At 42.8% G+C, this 22,835-nt stretch overlaps 1 protein-coding gene and 1 pseudogene across 5 annotated transcripts in view; both read left to right on the forward strand.

Annotated features, from left to right (window-relative positions):
- The window catches only part of KIAA0753 (KIAA0753 ortholog), a 59,321-nt gene extending 36,512 nt beyond the window's left edge, over nt 1-22,809 (forward strand). For all 5 annotated transcript variants that reach the window (XM_070389268.1, XM_070389266.1, XM_070389267.1 and 2 more), the window contains 7 exons: nt 35-113; nt 1,169-1,252; nt 4,524-4,709; nt 6,488-6,569; nt 11,579-11,699; nt 12,183-12,407; nt 21,304-22,809. In XM_070389268.1, the coding sequence (XP_070245369.1) occupies nt 35-113; nt 1,169-1,252; nt 4,524-4,709; nt 6,488-6,569; nt 11,579-11,699; nt 12,183-12,407; nt 21,304-21,421 (895 nt within the window). In that variant the 3' untranslated portion in view covers nt 21,422-22,809. The remainder of the gene's footprint in view (nt 1-34; nt 114-1,168; nt 1,253-4,523; nt 4,710-6,487; nt 6,570-11,578; nt 11,700-12,182; nt 12,408-21,303) is intronic.
- Nucleotides 12,414-21,282, forward strand: LOC138992077 (small ribosomal subunit protein eS1-like; annotated as a pseudogene).
- Nucleotides 22,810-22,835: the final 26 nt, after the last annotated feature.

The following is a 22,835-nucleotide window of genomic DNA, read 5'->3' on the forward strand; positions in this document are numbered from 1 at the left end:
TTTGATTTTAATTTTCAATTTTATTTCTAAATAGTGTTTCTACCACCCAGTTAGCAGACAAGGTAGAGAAGGCAGTTCTGGAGCGTTTGAAGCCTCTCCTGGCCAAGGCCCAGGTAATCTAGTTCGTCCCATATGCTTGCCTTTTGGAAGCTCTCAAATAAAAAGTGTTGCCCCAGAGGTCACACTGACCCTTTGCGGGGCTGTGTGTCTGTCCGGCAGTCAGCAGCTGCACTGCTGCTTGTGTGTCGTGGTGTGGGCACAGTGCTGCCAGGGCCCCTTTCGGGCACCCACACTACTGATGTGTCTTCCTTTGTGGATGAGGGTTCAAGATGGGGAGGAGAGAGAAAGTACCACTTTTGCGAAAGGTGAGATTTTCATTTAGGGAATGAGTTTCGATTGCAATTTATGTTCCTAATCAAATAAAGCTATTGTTGGCATTAGTGTTCAGTTCACTGCTTCCACTCTTAATTTTGTGCTTTTTCACCTCAGTGATCTGGAATGATTTGCTGTATTTTTTCCAGAGGAGAGAAATGTGAGGACAGCTTCTGTGCACAAATTAGTGCTTTTTTCGAGATGAAATTGTATAGAGCATCACCAGTAGGTTTTGCCATCTTCCTCTGAGTAGTGAGCTGAATGCTATGGCCAGACCCTGTAAATCCATCCTGTAAATAGGAATGCTCTTGTTCGTGTGATTAGATGAAGCCATGGAAGAGCACTAGAATCTTAAATGGAGTGAACAACATTCTGGGTCTCTGAGTAGGGCACTGAACTTCTCTATCTCTTGGTCTGAGACATGTTAAATCATTTTTAGAGTCAATGAAAATCTCAGAAGTATAGAACTGGGAGGGTTCATAGAGGCCAAACCATTCAACCTCCTTATTTTGTCAATGAGGAAACTGGAACAGAGAAGTTGAGTAATTTGCACAAAAACACACAGCTACTCTGATAACAGTTTCAAAATTGAGGGAAGAAAAGGGGCAGAAAGCCAAGACCAGCACATGGCATTTATTTTCATGAAGACAGAGTGCTTAAATTTCCACAGAAAGCCTAATATAGCTAAAACTGATGAACAGTTCCACACAGAAGTTATTCTGGGAGCAGAATTCATTTGTACTAATATGGGTTGTAAATTTTCATAATTCATGAGTGTGCTTGTCTGTTTTAATAGAGAGTCAATTCTTCTCTGGAAGTAGATACTCATTTGAAGGATCAGCCATCAGAAATTGCAACAACAGCCCAGCCTGCAGAGGAGGTGCGTGTGGTGGGGCTGGCATTCTGGACTGACACTGGGATTATTACATGATGATATCCTCGGGTATAAGGAAAAATGACACATAGATGACCCTACAGACACTAGACTGCCCCACTCCCGAGGGTGGAGGTTTTTCACATCTGGCATGTTAATGCTACAGTGTATCTTTAGCATTATGACTTCCATGAGCCTTGTGAACAGCTCACAGAAAGCTCTTGAGCCACAGGTTTTTGTCAGCGGCTCTTTGCTTTCCTTCCAATGACAGAGCGTGGGTAGACTGCATGAGCCTGAATGTTGATGGCCCTCGGCAGAACAATGACTGCCCTCATTTCCTCTCGTTCAGCCTACTTTTGCTCATTACTGGCCTAATTTCCTTTGTACTGAGGGCCTAACGTGTATTGTTAGGCAAGCATGTTTTGAGTGCCTAGTAATGACCAGTATCTGGCCTGGCAGAGACCAAAGGTGGCCCAGGAACAAATGACAGCATTTGAGAGAAATGAAAGCATGGCGTGTGGTTGTCCGCCCCTGTGCTCTTCCTCTGGACGTGTGTTCCCCATTTGTGGGAATGTTGTCCTCCCTGCCCTTCCACCTCGGCGTAGGGACAGGAAGGTGCAGGCTGCCTCGGGCGGCTGTTCGTGGAGGGCGGAGAGAAGTTACTGCTTTCTGTGTTCAGAGCAAGTGAAGGGCCGAGCAAGGGCCGAGCTCAGAGTGAGAAGGAAATTGGATGCAGCTCCAGCAGCCCAACGACCTGAGCAACAGGAAGATGGTCGGTCCCAAGGATATATCCCAGTTCTAATTATTAAGCAATAGTTCAGCTTTGGCATATTTCTGTAATTTTTGCAGTTGTAATTTTATTGTACCAGTATTTTAGGACAGAATCTCATGGGAGGTAAGGCATCTGAGACTGGAAGCTGAAACCCTGCATATGGCTCTGTAGACAAAGTGCGTGATGGCTGTGTCTTTTGTACTGCAGAGCCACCAGTGATGCCTTTTTCCCTAGAAAAGTAATGAGACTCACCTCTCATCTAGGGAGGCAACTCATGTGGTATTTTCATAGGAAAGAGAAATGAAGTGGTCATAAATGCTGTCAGTGAAGTAGGCATGTTTGAGTATTACTAGAAATGATCAGCTTTGTACATGAGAACCATGCATGATATAGGCATTAAATGGGCCTTAATACAATTTCTTAAAAAGGAAAAGTAACTCTGTCCAGTATTTACCATTCTCAGCTGCTGTTAAACTTTAGCATCACCATACAAGAGTTTCCCTGGCAGCACCATTGAGGGTCAGTGTTTATAAATAACTGAATAGAAGCAAACTTGTTGAAGTTGGCATGATGAAGTTAAAAAAGAGATATTTTGCTGTGTTAACTTATAAAAGAGCTGTGGGACCTTGATCCCAGATACCCAGAATTCTCATCTCTCAAAGGGAGGAGACGTTTGCTGCACTTTGCAAATCAGCTCTAGCTCTCAGTAGATTTGCTTGCAGACAGGATGATCCCTGGTGTCAGGAAATAGATTTTGGGAGGGTGCCATCATGGCATATTTGTCTCCTGCTGCTACTATTGTCATTAACTGAACTTGCGCATGAAATACATTTTTCCGAAGTGTGTAAGGTTTTCTCTTAATTAAAAGCTGTACCTGGCTAAAAAGGCAAACAATTCAGGAAAAGTATCATGTAAAATCTCCCCACCAGTGGGTACCGTATGCTCATCTGTATCCAGCTTCTTTATATTTTGGTGATCTTTTTCATATCAGCTCATTGGGTCCTTCCTTATCTCACAGGATTCTTGATATTTGATTCTTAAGAATGAAAATAACAGATACATACATCTTAATTAACTAGACCTGCATTATTGGTTTAGTTAACTCTAGATTTCTTGGTAATTTTATTGTACTGGCTATTCAGCTGATTTTTATTTCTTTAACTTTGGTCAGGGTTGAACATTTCTTTGTTGGTCATTAATGTATTTTCTTCTGTAAACCGTTAAAAGGTTTTAAAAATTACTATGGCGGTAACCGTTCTTCGTGCCAATCACTGTTTTTTAAGTGTTCCAGTGTACAAGTGCGCATATAATCCTTATAACTCTGAAATGTAGGGTTATTGTTTCTATATTACAAACCAGAGGATTGAGGCCCAGAGAGGTTAAGTATACTCGCCCCCACTTTGAGGCCTATCAGTGGCAGAACCAGGATTGGGTCCCAGAAATGTCTCCTTCCAGAGCCTGATACGATCATTTCCCCAGCAGACGTTCTTTGTTAAAAAGCTTCTTTCAGAGCAGATTATAGACACATATTAGAATCAACAGAAATACAACACATATAAAAATGTTTTGCAAGCCGTAAAGTGCTTTTTCAATGTAAAGGATACAAAGTCAAGAAAGGCTGGTGAAACTCTTCCAGGTTAGGGGTGCTGTGCTGTGCTTAGTCGCTCAGTCATGTTTGACTCTTTGCAACCCCATGGGCTGTAGTCCACCAGGCTTCTCTGTCCATGGGGATTCTCCAGGCAAGAATACTGGAGTGGGTTGCCAGGCCTTCCTCCAGGGGATCTTCCCAACCCAGAGATTGAACCCAGGCCTCCCGCATTACAGGCGGATTCTTTACTGTCTGAGCAACCAGGGAAGCCCCCAGGTTAGTGGTAGAAAGTCTCAAACAGACAAGAACCATCAACTGTGATGTTGTGAACAGACGTTTTTACAAAGCACTGAACTGAAAAAGAATAGTGTAGGTGTGTCCTCTGGAGAATATGACATGTGCTGTACGCTTAGTTGCTCAGTTATGTCCAACTCTTTGCCACCCCATGGACTATAGCTCGCCAGGCTCCTGTGTCCATGGGGATTCTCCAGGCAAAAATACTGTAGTGGGTTGCTATGCCCTCTAGGAGATCTTCCCAACCCAGGAATTGAACCGGGGTCTCCTGCATTGCAGGTGGATTCTTTACCAACCGAGCTACCAGGGAAGCCCCATGACATGTGCAGAGTTGGACATTCTTCTGAGTCTAGCACAAGGCAGATACTTGCTTTACCAGCTGGCAAAACAGGTAGTAACAATAATTTTCATGGAGATTAATGGTGTTACTCAGTTGATGCAACTACTGAAATGACTGTGGTAGAAACTGTCCTGACTGTCCTGATGTCTTGCTATCAATGTTTACTGACTTAGAAGAGGCTAGGTTTAGTGTAGAAATGCCTGTTGTATCATCGCACAGTTGGTGTGTATGAGTCTCATGCTGTCTTCATATTGCCTTTCCACCCCCTTTGCTTGTTTCGCAGGCTACAGCTGTTGATGGCGAATCCAGTAACATTCATCAGCTGGATGGTTTTTTGGAAAATACCACTCATGAGCACTGGCCCATGACTCACTCTAAGATCTGGGAGTCTGATGCCTTAGCCACCTTAGGGGACGGCAAGGACAGCCCGTACCTGGAGACGATGATGCTCCGAATGGAGGAAATGGAAGTAGGTTGCAGGTGGCAGCTCCAGTTGGCTGCTGGTGGCTGGCTTCTGTTGAGCACAGCTCCTCCTCATGGTTTTGTAGCTTAAAACATCAGAGTTACCTGGTCCTCAGTTTAAATCCCAGCTCGACTGTCAGCCAAGTGTGCAGCCTTCATAAAGTCACTTACCCTTTCTGATAAGTGGGGTGGTTTTGCTTTTTTTAATTTATTTTTTAATTGGAGGATAATTGGTTTACAGTGTTGTGTTGGTTTCTGCCATACAGCAACGTGAATCATAAGTATACATATGTCCTCTCCCTCCTGAACCTCCCTGCCACCCCCACCCCACCCCGCCCCTCTCATCATCACGGAGCACTGGGTTGAGCTCCCTGTGTTGTGTAGCAGCTTCCCACTGGCTGTCTGTTTTATACTTGGTAGCGTATATATGTTAGTACTGCTCTCAAGTTGTCCCACCCTCTCCTTCCCCCGCTGTGTCCATTCCTGTCAGCACCATTTTTCTAGATTCCCTATAAATATATAAATGTGTGTTAATATATGATATTTGTTTTTCTCTTTCTGACTTACTTCACTCTGTATAACAGGCTTTAGGTTCATCCCCGTCACTAGAACTGACTTAAATGCATTCCTTTTTATGGCTGAGTGATATTCCATTGTGTGTGTGTATATGTATATATATAAACACCACAATTTCTTTATCCATTCATCTGTTGATGGACATCTAGGTTGCTTCCATGTCCTGGCTATTGCACATAGTGCTGCAATGAACACTGGAGTACATGTGTCTTTTTTAATTAAGTGAGGGTGTTTTTAAGGACAAAATGAGGTATGAGGTGTCTGTATACTACCTGACACATAACTCATCATTGATATGTGATACCAAAAACGCTGGACCGGGGCCCAGTCCTACAAATGGAACCAGCAACGTCTTCGTCCCTCAGCACAAACGCTGCCCAGTTGCCGCTTCTGCTCTCCTCCCATTGGATCCTGGCAAACCACAGATAGCTTTACCCTTCTTAATTCCTGTGACACTGCTTTAGAATGCTCGTGGAGAATTCTAGGCCTCAGACATTATGCAAACCAAGCCCTGCATGGTTCTGAGGAGGAAATTTAGATACAGTAAGGGAGTGAGTGACGTGGCCAAGGCTACCCAAAAATTTCCACCAGAGCGGAGCTGAGAATCCGGGTCCCTGACTCCTAGCTCAGAATTTTCATTTTAACTCCACCTGGATGAAATCTCATTTTGGCTTTGCTGCTAAACCAAAAACATAGGCAAGACAACATTTAGTTGGTTTTTGACAATTTAAAAATGTGTAGTTTATCCTAGTCTTGTAACTGATTTCCCCTTCTTGGGGGTAACTGTCTAGACCTGAAGTATCCCAAATGGTAGTCTGTAGCCACACACATGGCTGTTTACATACACGGCTATTTACACACATGGCCATTTAATGTAAACCAGTTAAAATTAAATACATCACTACATTACCAGTGGTCAATAGTTAGTGGCTAGTACATTGGACAGGGCAAAAATAGAACATTTCCATCATCAATTCAGATTCTAGTGGGCAGTTCTGGTCCAGATTAGATTAATTAGTATAGATTAATTGCCTCATTTTATTTTACACTTCCCCTCATGAGCTAACCACTTCCTGGCCTGGGAGGTGCCTGTTTGCTGGCGAAGTGTCTGTATCAAATGTCTGCTGGACTGTTACAACCTTCCTAGTCTCTGGTTTGTAACGAACTAATTTTTTTCCGCATAAATTAATCTTTTTTTTTTTTTTAAAGAAATACCAGGAGACAGTTCGCCAAAGATATAATAAAATTGTATATACCGATCCTCATTTTTGGATGCAGGAAGAAAAAAACGGTGAGTGTTCCCCCACTTTTCCCTCTACATTGTACTGTGAAAAATTTCACACATACAGAAAAGTTGAAAAAAATTGTACAGTGGATACTCATATGTACATCTTCTAGATTCTACAATTAAAATCTTGCTACATTTGCTTTATCATATATCTCCTTAGCCTCTCAGGCTTCCCAGGTGGCTCAGTGGTAAAGAATCCACGTGCCAATGCAGGAGACACAAGAGACGCAGGTTTGAACCCTGGGTTGGGAAGATCCCCTGGAGGAGGGCATGGAACCCATTCAGTATTCTTCCCTGGGAAATCCCATGGACAGAGGAGCCAGGTGGGCTACAGTCCATGGGGTTGCAAAGAGTCGGAGATGGCTGAGCACACATGAGCACCCATCAATTCGTGTTATTTTTGGGTGCATTTTAGAGTAAGTTGCAGATATCAGTATATCTTACCCGAAACATTTCAACCTGTGTATCAGCAACTGGAGCTTCATATTTACTTAGGGTTCTTTTTCCTTTTGAGATAAAATTTACATCTAATGAAATATGCAGATCTTAACTGTGTTATTTGATGAGCTTTGACAAATGGGTGCATCTTTGTTACCCGTACTCCTTCCATCGCCCTGTGCTCCTTCCCAGTCAGTGTCCCCCTACCCAGCCAACCACTGTGCTTTTTAACTTTAGATTAATTTTGCCTATTCTGGAATTTCATATAAGTGGAATCATACACATATTTAACCTTTTGTCTTTGATTTAGCATGATGTCTTATAATTTATCTATTGCTCATTTCCTGTTGCTAGGGTAACAAGCTTAAGTTAGTAACAAGTTATAGCACAAATGTAGTGGTTTTAAAATAAATTTATTCTCAAACGAATTCCTGGAGGTCTGAAGTCTGAATGTCTCAAAGGGCTAAAAGCAGGATTGGCAGGGCTGGTGCCTTCTTCCAGCCTCTGAGGCTGCCTGCGTTCCTGGCTTGTGGCTGTACTGCTCCAGACTGCTTCTGCCTTCACATTGCCTTCTCCTCCCGAGTCACATCTTTCTCTGCTTGCCTCTTACGGTGACTTGTTGGTTACCTTTAGGGCCCATCCCAGTGATCCAGGTTACTTTCCCCATCTCAGGATCCTTAAAGTCTCTCCTGCTATGTTAGAGACATTCCCAGGTTTCCGGCGTCAGAATCTGGACATCCTGGGGAGCCACTGTTCAGCCTGCCCACTTTGTGTCAGCGTCCGTTCCTTTTTATTGCTGAGCGGTATTCCTTTGTGCACAGGGACCACATCTAGTTTAGCCATTTGCCTGGAGATCTGCATTTGATTGTTTCTAATTTGGGTCTATTAGAAATCTGCTGAGTGTATTCATGTGTAATCTTTTTATGGACATAGGTTTTCATTTCTCTTGGATAAAAACCTGAGTAGATTTGCCAGATTATGGGCTAGGCACATGTCTAACTTTATAAAAAACTGTCAAACATTTCCCCAAAGTGACTGTACCATTTTACACTCCCTGCATTGAGTTCCTATTGCTAGAGATCCTTGCCAACATTTGAATTGTCAAAGTCTTTTTCATTATAACCATTCTGGTGGACCTGTAGCAATATGTCTTTGTGGCTTTAATTTCATTTCTTTGGTAAATAATGAAGTTTAGAACATTTTCAGGTAATTATTAGTCATTTGCATATCTTTCTTTATGAAGTGTCCAAGTCTTTTTTTTACATTAAAAAAAATTGGATTGACTTTTTATGTTTGAGTTATAGGAATTCTTCATGCATTTGGGTGTGAATTCTTTGCCATATATATACTATTTTCAAAACAGCTCTATTGAGATATAATTCACATACCATAAAATTCATCCTTTTAAAGTCGAGTCGTTTTTAGTATATTTACAGAATGTTGCAAATGTCATTGCTGTCTAATTCCAGAACATTTTCATCACCCTGACAAGAATCCCAGCTACCATTAGCAATCACTTCTCATTCTCCCCCATCTCTTCCCAGCAGCCACTGATCTACTCGGGTGAATGTTTGCAAATGTTTTCCCCATCTGTAGCTCACGTATGTATTTTCTAAAATGTGTTTTGTTACGAGGAAACATTTTAAATTTTGATAAAGTCTAAGCTATCCAATGTTTCTTGTATAGATTTTTCTTTCTTTGATCTCATAAACCTTTGCCTATTCCCAAGTTGAGAAGAGAAGCTCTTGTTTTCTTCTAGAAGCTTTATGGTTTTGGCTTGTATGTATAGGCCTGTGATCCATCTTGAATAAAACTTGCCTCTGGTTTGAGGTAGAGGTTGAGGTTCATTTTTCCTTCTGCTAATGGATATTCATTTGTTCTTACACTATTTGTTGAAAAGACTTTCAGTTTTCTCTTCCACTTTTAAAAATTCATACATATGCCTTTTGGCTGCAGTTGCTAGGCCAGTGTCGCAATTTGGGCTGGGGTGTGTTGCTCAAGTTCTCTTTGTGGCTCATGCTTATCAGTTAGTACTTTACTCAACGAAAGAAGGAAAATAAAATGTGGTTAAACATTACCTCTAAAGGATTTTTGGTACTGTGAGTATTAAGAGAAGGAAAGGAAGTTGTGGGTATAGAAGATTCATAATAGCAGCATATGTACATACACTTCTTTAAAAGAGTATGAGTTTTGGGTATTGTCTTAGGTAAAATGTTCTCTGTGTCACATTTTGACTGAAAAATGAGCCATGTAAACACAATAGAGATTCATTCCTTTCAGTTTGGGTAATTGTTTTTAAAGTGTACCACTTTATAGTTTTATTTATTTATGGCTGTGCTGGCTCTTCGGTGCTGCGTGGGTGGCAAGCAGGGGCCACTCTCTGGTTGTGGGCAAACTTCTCTCATGTGGTGACTTCTCTAGACGCGAAGCACGGGGCCCTCAGGCATGCCGGCTTTGGTAGTTGCAGCGTGTGGACTCAGTGGTTGAGGTTCTCAGACTCTAGAGCGCAGGCCCAGTAGTTGTGGCGTACCGGCTTAGTTGCTCCACGGCATGTGGAATCTTCCCGGATCAGGGATCAAACCTGTGTCTCCTACGCTGGCAGGTGTATTCTTTACCACTGAGCCACCAGGGAAGTCCCAGTGCTGGTAATTTTTCAAGCTCCATTCTTTGTTCGTCTCATTCTCTCTCTCTCTCCCCTAGCCCTACTCTAGCTTCTGTGTTTGTCCTCACATGACAGGTGAACCATTCTTCCAGGCCCGCTTTATGTTCGCTTCTTCCTGTGAACTCCCATAGACTTCTGCTGTGTCCTACCCTGTTAGAGATGTTTGTGGAGGGTCTTTGCTGCTGCTGCTGCTAAGTCGCATCAGTCGTGTCTGACATTGTGCGACCCCATAGACGGCAGCCCACCAGGCTCCCCCGTCCCTGGGACCCTCCAGGCAAGAACACTGGAGTGGGTTGCCATTTCCTTCTCCAGTGCACAAAAGTGAAAAGTGAAAGTGAAGTCGCTCAGTCGTGTCTGACTCTTCGCAACCCATGGACTGCAGCCCACCGGGCTCCTCCCTCCATGAGATTTCCCAGGCAAGAGTACTGGAGTGGGTTGCTCTTGCCTTCTCCGGGAGGGTCTTTATGTCTCCCAAATAAGCCAGAGAGGTTTATCCTATTAAGTAGTATCCCAGCTGCACCTAGCAGGGGCATGACCCAGGGAGGAGCCTTCTCATCATTGCCTGGTGAATTAGTGGGCATCTTTCGGTTTGGAAGCAGAGGAAAGGGGAGTGCTGAAGGGCAACTGTTTCACTGTTGGTTTGGCCATTGGCCACAGTCAGGTTGCATCGTGCAGAAGATAGCCTTACCAAGGACTCAGTGTTCTCTTTTTCAAGGACAATTTAAATTATTAGTCACTATCTCTGACTCTGCTGGAGTCTAGGTATGCATTTCAAAGGAGCTTTGTAGAACACCAAGAACTGAAACAAATTTGTGGATACTTTAAATCCAGAATCATGAAATCCTCATAAGAACCCTCTGTCTTTAATTATTCTGATTGTATGTTTAATTGCATCACAAAAACCAGATTTAAAGTGATTTGTGAATTGTGCAGTGTCGAATCTGTATCTCTTATTCTGTCTCTTCTGAAGTCAATTAAAAATCGATTGTACTTTCAGTAATATTTTTATAAAAACTGACTTATGCAGTATTTCTTTTATTAATATTTTTAAAAATTTTTTGAAAATTAAAAAAATTAAAATAAAAATAAAATAAAAATTTAAAAAAATTAAAAAAATTTGGCCCCTATTGCATGGCATGTGAGATCTTGGTTTCCCTTCATCCCAGGGATCGAACCCACACCCCCTGCATTGGAAGTGTGGAGTCTTAACCTCTGGATTCTTAACCTCTAGATCACCAGGGAAAGACCTATACTGTATTCCTGTGTGTTAAAAATCATAAACAAAGAAATACATGAGTCAGAGAAAGGTGTTTGACTTATACATGCTCTTTACCTAAGAGAAGGGCAATTTTCTTTTTACATCTGAAATGTGTTTAAAAATATAAATAATCCGAAACTCCAAAGAGCTGTCAAGCCTGCCCCAATGTATAGTTAATAAGTTAATGTTTTGACTGTCATCATGCAGATTTTCCCAGCGAAGCTGAGACAAATTGTCAGCTAATCAAGTGTTCAGGTGTGAGTATTTTTTTTTCCCCTTCTCCAGTAATCAGATAATTTAAAGGTTAAAAACAAACCCAACTGCTCAAGACTCCTTGAATGGGGAGTGGATCCTAATGGAACCTGGCTTTGCACAGGCCTCTTCAAGGAGTCTACCTCAGAGCTGACAGAAGCTTTGAAACAAGTTCCTTATTTTTTAAAACTAACTTCTCATTGGTTTGTTTCTTGCTGACTTTTGAATTCACCTTTTCAGGTAGAACAAAGGCATTGTGTGCCTTTTGCACTGCCAGCTCAACCCTTCCGCTTAAGAGACATGCCTGTGCATTTCCTCACAGGTTACTGGCCAGTAGGACAGCTCTGATGTCTACTCCAGCATTTCTTTACATATAGTCATTTTATACCTCTCCTTTTCTAGACCACAAATTTCCAGCGGTGAGTGAAAGGCCTCTTTCTCCTCATCCAATCAGGATCACAAAGACAGCAGCTCGAAAAGACCCAGATGTGAACATCGTGTTAGAAGGGCCCTGCAATGGCGCGTAAGTGGTCACGAGCCTGTCTGATTTCATTTGTAGTTGGTTACCTTTGACCTTGTTAGATTTTGCTTTCCTTTGATAACCACAAGACAGAGAGAGATTCTTCTCTTGACCAAGATCTTGCCAAACTCCAAGATGGCCCAGCAAAGCAGTGTGTTTATAAGATGGGCATTGAGTGTGTTGCATCTTAAGGAGCCTTTCGTAACAGCTGAATTTTACGATTGAAAGCATCACAGTGGCACAGGTGACTTTTGCAGGTCATTACGGCAAGATTTGCTTTAAGAATTCTTTTGTCCAGATGTTGCTCCCATGAGGATGGTTGGTTCATGTAAAGGAGAAACAGTGAGTGGTGATGTTGGGTTTGGTGCAGCGTGAGGAAGGGAAATGAAGGTCAGCCTTTGGTTGTCTAACCATCAGGATGCATTAACAGTTTACTTTCACTTGCAGATGATTTTGAATGCTCTCATCATTTTTATTTGCTCTCAGTTCCCTGGATGAAAGTGTGGCTACAGAGGAGAGATCGGAGAAAAGAGAAGCTCCCCTTCCCTCCCTTTTAGAAGATGCTCAACAGACCGAAGGCCGAGCTGCCCTCTTCGTCCCGCCGGCCATGCGTCGTAGCATCGGTGACTACTGCCGCCGTTTCGAGCACTACTTGCGGGTGATTGCACACGAGGCCGTGGGCTCCTTCAACCCGTGGCTCATAGCTGAAAGGTCAGTAGGAGGGCGTGCGCTCTGTTAGGGAACAGGCTGCCATGTGTTAACTTGACTGCAGAAAGGCCTGGCCAAGGTCTCAGGCCGAGCTTTTGGGCCCTGGAGTTCCAGTGGCTGCTCCGGGGCTGAGGAACAAGCTTTCTCTGCCAAGTGCCTTTCTTCAGGGAGAGGAGATGGGAAAACAGCATGGCTGATGCCATCCCAAGGAGCATGCCGCAGCCTTCTGCCAGAAGTAGAAACTTCGTTCAGGGCAGGCTTCCTGTTGGTGTTAGTGAGGTCAGCGTCATCAGAGAACGTGAATTATGACTGGGCAGGAAGCAGTTACGATCTTGAAATCTTCATGGTCAGGTCAGACTTGCACCAGGACAGCAGGTCTATAGACTTCACTACACTTGACCTTCTTTTGGCTGTCGCCTCCCCTGAGAAAGGGGAGTTCTGTGGGACTCAACCAGAAACCAGTCCCACTGCTGCTAGGCATTTGAAGAATGGGCAGCCTTCTTTCATGTAAATATTCAATTGAGAGATGTGTGCAGATTCATTCTTTAGAAATAGTGCTCAAATTTAAAGTCCTTACGAGTATCATTTTATTATTATACGAGCAGATAATTTTCATCACTGAACCTAGAGTATACTGTTATGACATCTTTCTTGAACAGGTTTCACGCATGTTCCAGGAGTTAATAATTGCCTCTTTTTAAGTTGCTTATTTTTTTTAATATATTATTCAAGTTCTTCACACTCTAGCCAACACCTCTCAACATAATTTTCCTCATGATTCGATGTGTTGGTTAATCTCACCTCTACCCCCACTCTTTCTCCTGAGACTCTCTTTCCTTCTGCCCCAGCCTGGCCCAAGCACTCTCTAGATCTGCGGTGTGGCTCTTGTCCTGCCACGTGTCTTCATCACCACCCTGGCATGAGGTTCTCCCTCCCGTGTTAGGGTCTTTGTGTTCTCTTCCCACGTGTCTTCCTCCTTCCTGGTTTACTCCCTTACTTTGATGGAGCCTATCCTGCTTTGTGTATCACAGGACAGTTCCTGAGATTTATATGTTTGAAAGTGTCTTATCTTCATACTTGACTGATGATTTGGTTGAGTTTTAAATTCCTGATTAATTTTTCCCAAAGAATATGCCTCCCTTCCTTTGTGGGGGTGAAGGAGGGATTGTCACGTAGCTGCCACAAGCAGGGGTGGAGACCCATCAATCTACCAGCTCATCCTGCAGTCTCAATCTGCATTCTCATCCCCTACCCAATAATACTTCTTTCCACTTTCATGGTTCCTGGTTCTCTTACTTCCAGAGACTTTGTAATGTTCCGTGAGACAGATCAGCTTGCTTTTCCTTGTTGTCTTTCTCTATGCACCCTAAGGTTTCTGCTTCCTCTGCATTTCCTCTGAACTGCTGAGTCGTTTTGATTACCTGTCTCATCTACTTTTGTCTTTTTCTTCATGTAGTTTCATGTGTTCATTTATCTCCTGAGATTTGGGTGGGATCAGAGATAATCACATGTCCACTCCCTTAAGTCAAACCTGAAGTCCTAAGACTTCTCATAATGTACGTACCCTTTGAAGCATATGAAGACCCTTTGTTCTGGTTGAGATGCCACGTGTATTTCCTGGGGAGGAGAGTACAGTGAACTTGACTTGCTTCCGTGCATTAACCTGCAGCCCTGTAGCATGCCCACTGGTTTGCACAGAGCCTGTCTGGATTGATTAGGCTAACTGGCATCTTGGGGAATTTAAAATAAGTTAAAGAAGATAGACTGTTCCCTGTATGACATTCTTACCACTTGATTAGTGATACATTCTGTTACAGTTGTTTTGTAGATGTAGGAGGAAGCTCTCTCCCCCTGTGAGGACAAATACCCTAAGACGTAGAAGTTAGAGCTGTTAAAATATGCCTGAATTTCACAGATGTTCTCCTCTCTTGTCCCTGACCCTCAAGTGACGGCACATCTAAATATTCTAGCTCTGCTTTTGATCTCTCTTGTTTCTTGTTTGGGTGTTCCAAAAATGAGAAGTGTATTGATCTAATCTGGAAGAAATATCCAAGGACAGTTGGCTTCATCTGATGCCTCTTGGGTGAGGGAGAAATCAGCTGAGTTTTTCCTCTTTATTTTATTGTCTCCATTCCTCCCTTCACCTGGAGAAAAGGACTATTCCAGTGATCAGAAGGGGCAGATAATATAAACTGGATGTAAATAAAAGCATGATTCTGAAAGGAAAGGTTTAAGGTGATGATGCTTTTAATGAAAGCAAACTCTTAAGGATTCCTGGTTGGAAAAACAAATCAGGAGACTTCTGGTTGAAAACAACAGACTGCACATATGATTTATCTCTACTCCTTGTAGCCCTGTCCCACTGTATGTCACTGAAAAACTGAATAAAAGGCATGAAACCAGAAATGACAGCAGGTAAGAACCAGCAGGAAAATTTTGGAAGCCATGAAGCAGTTAGACAAATGGGCAGTGACTTACCAGACCAGAGAGAGCCAAGAACCGATGAGGGTAGAGCCAGGAATCAAGCTAATTTGTGCAGAAGAATCTTGGTAAGACTCAGGAAGGAGAAGCACTGGGGATGCATGCGTGCAAGGGAGTCAGAGCATAGGAGGCTTAACTGATTCTCATTCTTGAATAGAGCAGATCACTAAAAGATCCCAACATTTGCTGAAAACCATGAAAGCTACGGAGGCTAGAGTAACAGAAAACATTGGAATATCAGGATTTACAGAATGTGAGAAGAGGGGAAAAGGAGGAATGGAAAACGAACAAGGAAATACTGTAAGAATCTCCAGAAGGTCATTAGTCTCTAGATTGAAAGGATTCACTAGTTGTTCACTGCGAGTGTGTGGGTGAATAAATGCATGAATAAATGAAACTGAACACCTCATGACATGTTGTTGTGCACAGGAAATGCGAGCATCCTCGTGTAAGGAGAAGGTGACGCACGGCTCCAGAGTTAGAACTGGGCACGCTCAAATAATCAGAACTGAGAAGGGTGTGTTGTCAGTAGCAGCCCTGCTACAGGATATAAGAGCATGCTTCCAAAGTTTACCCTGGAATTCTGTGCCCAGCTAACTTATCAAATAAAAGGGTAGAATAAAGGCAGTTTAAGGTATGCAAAGTGTCGAAAAATGCAGTTTCTCAGTAAGCTTCTAGAGGGTGTTCACCATCAGCATGAGAAAGAGGAAGAGGAAGGCATGAAGAAAGAGGATTTGGGAAATTGGGAACTCTAACATGGAACTTCCAGGAAAACAGCAAAAGCTATTTTCAAGAGAATTTTTTTTTTTTTTTTTAATTTAAATTTTGGCTGTACCACGCAGCATGTGGGATCTTTAGTTCCCCACGCAAGGATCAAACCTGAGCCCCCTACAGAGGAGGTGCAGAGTCTTAACCAAGACCATCAAGGAAGTCCCTCCAAGAGAATTTTTCGGTGAGCATAGAAAACTAGTCTAGAATAGGAGGACAGAGGGCTCTAGGAGGAATAATTTCCAGACAGGGAAGGCAGGGTAAGAAAGGTTAAAAAAGAAGAAAACAGATACATGACCTAATGTGCTTTGGAGCTTGTATTGGGAGCACACATTGAATGTATTTGTGTTTCTCTCATAGTTTGGGCATGAATTAGTGATAGGAATATAGAAAGCAAAGCAAGGCAAGCATAAAAACAAAACAAAAAAAAGCACAAATAATCACTTCTGCTTCTAGTAAAGATGTACTTGGTAATTTGGACCGCCTCTCCCACTGAGGATCACTGTTAATAGAAAAGCTAGATCCAAAATAAAACATACATGCTTGAAGGCACCAGGAAGTTAACTAGGTAATAAGGAATAACTGGGCCAGGATCCTGGAGAAGACAGAGACCCAAGGAAGTTAGCCCTCGTCTGACCCTGGATTGTCGGTTCTGGGGGAAGGTGAATGGCACTTCCAGTGGTCTTTTCAGATCAAAGGATAGCGGTGGGAATTAAGGGCTTGCCGAGGGCTGACCTGACGCACTTTGCTCACTTCTCATGGGGACCCTGCAGGGTGGCACTCTGGAATAAGGGTGACCTGGATGCCGGCAGGCCCTCCCAGGACTCCACTTGGCTCCACTTCGTCTCACTTCTGAGACTGAGCTGAAGTCATTCTAGATTGTTGCCTCACAGCCACTGAGCAGAAGCAAACGTAACTTTTCTCGGAAGATTTATAACACCATCTTAGGATTTAAATTATTCCTGCAGTTTTCAAACTTAGTATCTGGTAAATGGTAAAAAAAGCCTGGCCGTGGAGAGACATGACAATAACAAGAACAGACCCACGGCAGCTCCACACATTAGAGCCATCAGACTCAGATATTAAAATACCTGTGCATACTGTGTACATAGAGGTAGAATTTTGGCAGAGAACTGGGAGTAAAACTAAATCCATGTGGACATTCAAGAACTGAAAAGTACAGTTTCTGAAATGAAAGTGAAAAGTGAAAGTGAAGTGGCTCAGTCGTGTCTGACCGACCCCGTGGACTGTAGCCTACCATGCTGCTCCGTCCATGGGATAAGCGACCCATCAAATGGGCTTAAGAACAAATTAGACACATCAAAAGAAAAATTTAGAGCCTTTTGGCTCTCTGAGTAGCACCTATGGTGGTTAGCATGAGTAAGCATCTTACGAAAGGAGGTGAAAAGGGAGCCAAGAAGAAAGTGGTTGACCTATTTTCTAAGAAACATTGGTATAATGTGAAAGGACCAACTATGTTCAGTATAAGAAATATTGGGAAAATACTAGTCACGAGAACTCAACCCAAATCACATATGGTGGCCTCAAGGGTCGTGTTTTTGAAGTGAGCCTTGCTGATCTGTGACTGGTGCAGTTGCATTTAGAAAATTCAAGCTAATTACTGTGGATGCTCAGGGCAAAAGCTGCCTGATTAATTTCCATGATATGATCTGACAAAAGGTGCTCCGTGGCCAAAAAATGGCAGACGGTGATTGAAGCTCGCGTTGATGTCAAGACTACCAACAGTTATGTGCTTCATCTGTTCTGTGTGGGTTTTACTGAAAAAAGGCAACAAAGAGATTTGGAAGACCTCTTATGCCCAGCACCATCAGGTTCACCAAATCCACAAGATGGTAGAAACCATGACCCAAGAGCTGCAGACAGGCTACATGAAAGAGGCAGTCAGTAAGTTGATTCCAGACAGCATGGGAAAAGGTAGAAAAGCTTGCCAATCTATTTATCTGCTCCATGACATTATTGTTAGAAAAGTAAAAATGCTTGAAGAAGCCTAAGTTTGAGTGGGGAAAACTCATGGAGCTGCATGTGAAGGTAGTCATTCTGCAAAAGCTAGAGACAGGTGCTAAAGTTGGATGAACTGATGGATACGAGCCACCAGTCCATGAATCTGCTTAAAATTCAGACTTTAATGGTGACAAATAAAGTATCTTGTTTGGGGGTGGGGGGAGAAAAAAGTTAGAGACTTGGACATAGAATAGAAGAAAATATCTGGAGTGAAGCACGTGCTGTGCTCAGTCGCCTCAGTTGTGTCCGACTCTTTGCAACCCTATGGACTGTAGCCCGCCAGGCTCCTCTGTCCATGGGATTCTCCAGGCAAGAAAACGAGTGGGTGCCATCTCCTTCTCCAGGGCATCTTCCCTACCGAGGGATCCAACCTGGTACTCTTATGCCTCCTGCATTTGCAGGTGGGTTCTTTACCACTAGTGCCACCTGGGAAGCCATGAGTGATGCATGGAGACACACAAAAAGGTGAAAATGAAGAGAGAGGATGATCGGCATGGAGGATAAAGGTCAAGGTCTAATACACATGTGGCTGGGGTCACAGGAGAGGAAGGAGAGGGAATGGGTCAGAATGACATCCAGAGAGATCATGGCCGATAACTTCCCCAAAGTAACACTAGACGTCAAGCCACAGATTCAAGAAACTCTCAAAGTCCCAAGCAAGAAAAACAAAAGAAATCCGTATGTAGCATATATCACAGTATTGTTGGAAAATGAAAGACCAAGAGAAAAAAAATCTTAAAAATCAGCCAGAAGAAGGACAAACAGTGGAGGCTGGATGCCCTGGTGTAAAGTTCCAAAAGAGAAAGCTGCCAGTCTGGATGTAAGCCCAGTGAAATGTACCTCAAGAAGGAAGGCAGGAAAGGTTCTAAACAAAGCCGCAAAAATTTATTACCAGTAGACCGTCACTATAGGAAATAGCGAAAGGGTATTTTTCAGGCAGAGCAAAAACAGTCACAGATGAAAAGTCAGAAATACAAGAAGCATGAATTAAGAAAAAGTCAATATGTAGGCAAGTGAATATTGACTGTATAAAACAATAAACTGATGTCTTATGGGGGTGTATGAATATATACTGAAGTACATGATAACAGTAGCATAGAAATTGGGAAGAGGATAAATACGCTTAGTGTCCTAAGGTTCTTATTATCTGGGAAACTGGTAAGAATATCAATTAATGTTAGACTTTAAGTCAAGGATGCTTATTGTAATCTAGAGTGGCCACTAAAAGAACAGTAAAATAGTGTATAATACCCAAATTAAAAGTGAAAAAGTAATTTAAACAATCACAGAATCCTAAAAAAGTTAAGAGAGAACAAATAGACATAAAGAAAATACTTAGTATTTTAGTAGTAGAAATTCGGCTGTATCAGAATTAGGTTAATCAAAGAGCACTTTACACACCCATTAAAAGACTAAAGATGGTCAGATTAGCTGTCCCCCCTCAAAAAAAACAAAACCAGAAAACAGCTGGGACAGGAATGGGGTAGAAGGGAGAGGAAAAGGGGAGGGACACTTAGCTTCATTTCCTCTTTTGTATACTTCGGAACTGTTAATGTTTCCTATACAACCCTCCAAATTCAACAAGGTTTGGAGGATGTTGAGCGACCCTAAATTGGAATACAGGAAGAAACTGACTGTATATCCAAGAAGTAGCCACACTAAAGGGATACATACAGATAAGAACTTGTCTAAGTCACTTTTGAATGTAGTATTTTGACTCTGTACCCTCTGGCTAAAGACAAAGACTGTAAACACATGTTAGATTCTAATAAGTAAGTTTCTTTTACCCAGCAGCATGGGTTAACAATTCTAAAATTACTTTCTCTGTATTTTAGTACTGATTGAATAAGTATATTGTGAATAATGAGAGTCAGGTTTCAGGGGAAAGGCTAGAATGAATCCTCTGTTTTGAAGTGAGATTGGAGGTATTACGACTTACGGTTTTTGATAGATACAGAGAGAGACACGGGTGGTGCATCTGTGCACCTGTCTGTCTGAGCCTGTCTGCTGAGAGGACCTGGAAGCCGTGACACACTTAGCAACTGGCACACTTGGTACCCAGACTGTGGTTTCTGAAATACGCTTCTCCATGACAAGGCACCAGGGCTCCGTGGAGAATTGGCCAGTTCCAAGAACGGGGCTGGGAAAATGTAAGAACCTGAAACTTCATTTTGTGCCGGAACTGAAGTGTTCAAAGAATGATGGGGGCATCTCAAGAGGACGTGGGAGCTGACTTGAAGGGGCTCCTGCCGACCATTTGGGGGACACTAAATATCATAATAAGTAATAAAGAAACAGATTACAAACTGTTGAATAAAATAAGAATCCATAAGATCAAGCTGATACGAATGAATGAATGGATACATAAATTCATAAATAAGTAATAGAGAAGGGAAGGCTCTTGCATATAGTAGCATGCCAACTATTGAACAGAGAAGGAATGATAAAATTAGAAAATCAGTGTTGGCAACCTTGTAATAATTGAATCAGCAAGTTTGATGAGAAGCAGAATATTTACATAGTCTCAAAGTATCTCCCTGCAACGTATGTATTAATTACAAAGGGGAGGTAGTAACTGCAGGGTAGAAACTTGGCAGACATCAGCATGACCAAGTGACAAAAATTAACCTCATTGTAACAAGACAGATAATGCACGAAGGGACACAACATCCCTTCTGGGCATTTGTTCCAGAAACATAGAACCTGAACCTGACCATGAGGAAGCGTCAGACAAATCCGCACTGAGACATTCTTAAAAACAAAGCTTCTACTCTTCAAAAAATATTAAGATCATAAAAGACAAAGGCTGAAGAACAATTCTAGATGAAACTAAAGACGTGTGACTGACCATCGACTACAACTCGCGATCCTCCATTGAATTCTGGACAATCTACAGAATCTTTTCTTTCAAAGGACATCTTTTGGACAGTTGGCAAAACATTGAGAAGGTCTGTAGGTGAGATCGGATAATAGCATTGTGCTTGTGCTTAGTCACTCAGTCGTGTCCAACTCTATGACCCCATCAGCAGTAGCCCACCAGGCTCTTCTGTCTGTGGGATTCTCCAGGCAGGAATACTGGAGTGGGTTGCCATTTCCTTCTCCAAGATAATAGTATTATGTGAGTGTTAATGTTAAGATTTTTATAATTGTTTCAGGCTTATTTAAGAGAATGTTTTCCGAAAATGTATCCAGAAGTACCATGCACGTGTGTGTGTGTGTGTGTGTGTGTGTGTGTGTAGAGAAACTTGCAATTTCCTGGCCCCTGTCCCATAGAGAAGGCCCCCATCCTTTCTTCTGTCAGGCAGTTGGTAAGCCGTGGGAAGTGGGCTGGGCCAGTTAGTTAGTGTCCGGCCGTCTCTGGCTTCAGCTGTCTCGAGGGTGAGGTCCATCCAGTAGGTGTTACAGGCCCCTACCTCAAGCCTGACTTTGGAGTCTAAGCACCACCTTCTTACTGTCTAAGGAAGCAAGGGCTCTCACCTTGTTTTTCTTCTTCCAAAATACTTTAGCTCTTCTTGGCCTTTTGAATTTCCATTTAAATCTTAGAAGTGGCTTGGTAAGTCCCTCAGCTGAGTGACAATGCTCCCATACTTGGCTGTATGTACCTTTAGCTGTGTTGTTTGTCTTCCAGCTTTTCAGAAGAGCTGGTCGACGAAGCCCTGGGGGCTGTGGCCGCTGAACTGCAGGACATGTGTGAAGATTACGCAGAAGCCGTGTTCACCTCAGAATTCTTGGAACCTGCTACGTGATGGCTCTCCAAGGCGGGGCCCCTCATGTCACACTGACCAAGGGGCGGCACCCCTGCTTGGTTTTAGCCACAGGAAGGCTTTGTCCTCAGCTGTCCCTCCAGGACCAGAAGAGCTGCCCACCGGGAGGAAGGACGTGCCTCACTCTGATCCTCATTGTCAGAGCGAATGGTTCTGGTAGCTTATGACGGGATGTGTCCTGTTTATGAGTGCCCAGGAAACATGAATCAACGACAGTATAATATTTCCTGAATGTGTAGTTTTCCCATTGAAATACCATGGTCATTCTACTGGCTCAGTTTGATGATGAGCAGGTTCTGAAAGGTAATAGATTAAGTCTGCTTCACACAGGGATTCAAGTTGCTGCTGACCTGCCCTGATGCCAGCACAAGAGCAGTTACTTTTTCTGGTCCCATCACCTGGCTCATGTTCCCTGCTCTGACAGTTCCTACCAGGACACCTGTCCTGCTGGGTTACAGACTTTTGTCGAGCACAGGACTTGGTTATGCTGCCCAGCCCTGCTCTGTTATTAAAACAGGAACCCAGCAGTTACCGCGTGTAACAGTAAACACATGCTCCTCTCATTCTCAGTTGCTAGGTGCTTCCTCACATTTTTAGTTCCTCAAGTCTTCTGTTGCTGTGAGTTGACGTATTCTGATACACAAAACTCTGAATTCAGAGGAAGTTTATGGACCTCAGGAGAGGCTGGCCTTCTCTGGGGTTTGGGCGGAGGTACGAGCTCACTCTCCTCTCTGCTGAGGTCACGAGTGTCTCGTGTCTCCTCACTGGAAGGGAGCCTGAGTGGGAGGACAGAGTAGATCCGGATGGCGTGAAGACGACAGGGTCTCCCCCAAGACAGGAAGAAACTTAGGAACCATGACAGCTTAGTCCTCGAGCATCTTATGAGTCCTGTTTTTTCAGGAGGAGAGCCTCTTGTGCTTTCAGAAACTGAGTTCAGAAAAAGAAAAGGAACGTGTCTAAAATAAGGCCACTGCCTGGAAAAAGTTCCCCTCACTTTTTTTGCCTGAGGCCTTGGTGAAAGAAATGTAGAGAGCGAGTGACGTGAGACACACCCCACGGGATAATGTGAATCTTTTTATAGCGCATGCAGTGTTGTCATCTGGGGTTTGCCTCTGAAGTACAAGTATTTCAGGTGGTAATTTAAGCTGCTTGATCACACGTACTTGTGCAAAATTGATTTTCGTTTAATGTTAATGTTTTCCTGCTTAATTTTATATAACCTCAGAATTTAAAAGGCCTCAAGGGAAATTATAGGTCTTTAATTTGAGGAATTACATAATGTACACTTGAATTGATAGAAGTGTCTGTTACTGATAATTTGTGTGGCAGTTTTTTTGTTGATTTTTAAATAAAGTTGATATTTTAAAGTAGCTACATGTTGGTTTAAAATAATTTA

The sequence above is a fragment of the Bos mutus genome, chromosome 19, assembly GCF_027580195.1.
Source record: "Bos mutus isolate GX-2022 chromosome 19, NWIPB_WYAK_1.1, whole genome shotgun sequence".
NCBI lineage: Eukaryota > Metazoa > Chordata > Mammalia > Artiodactyla > Bovidae > Bos > Bos mutus.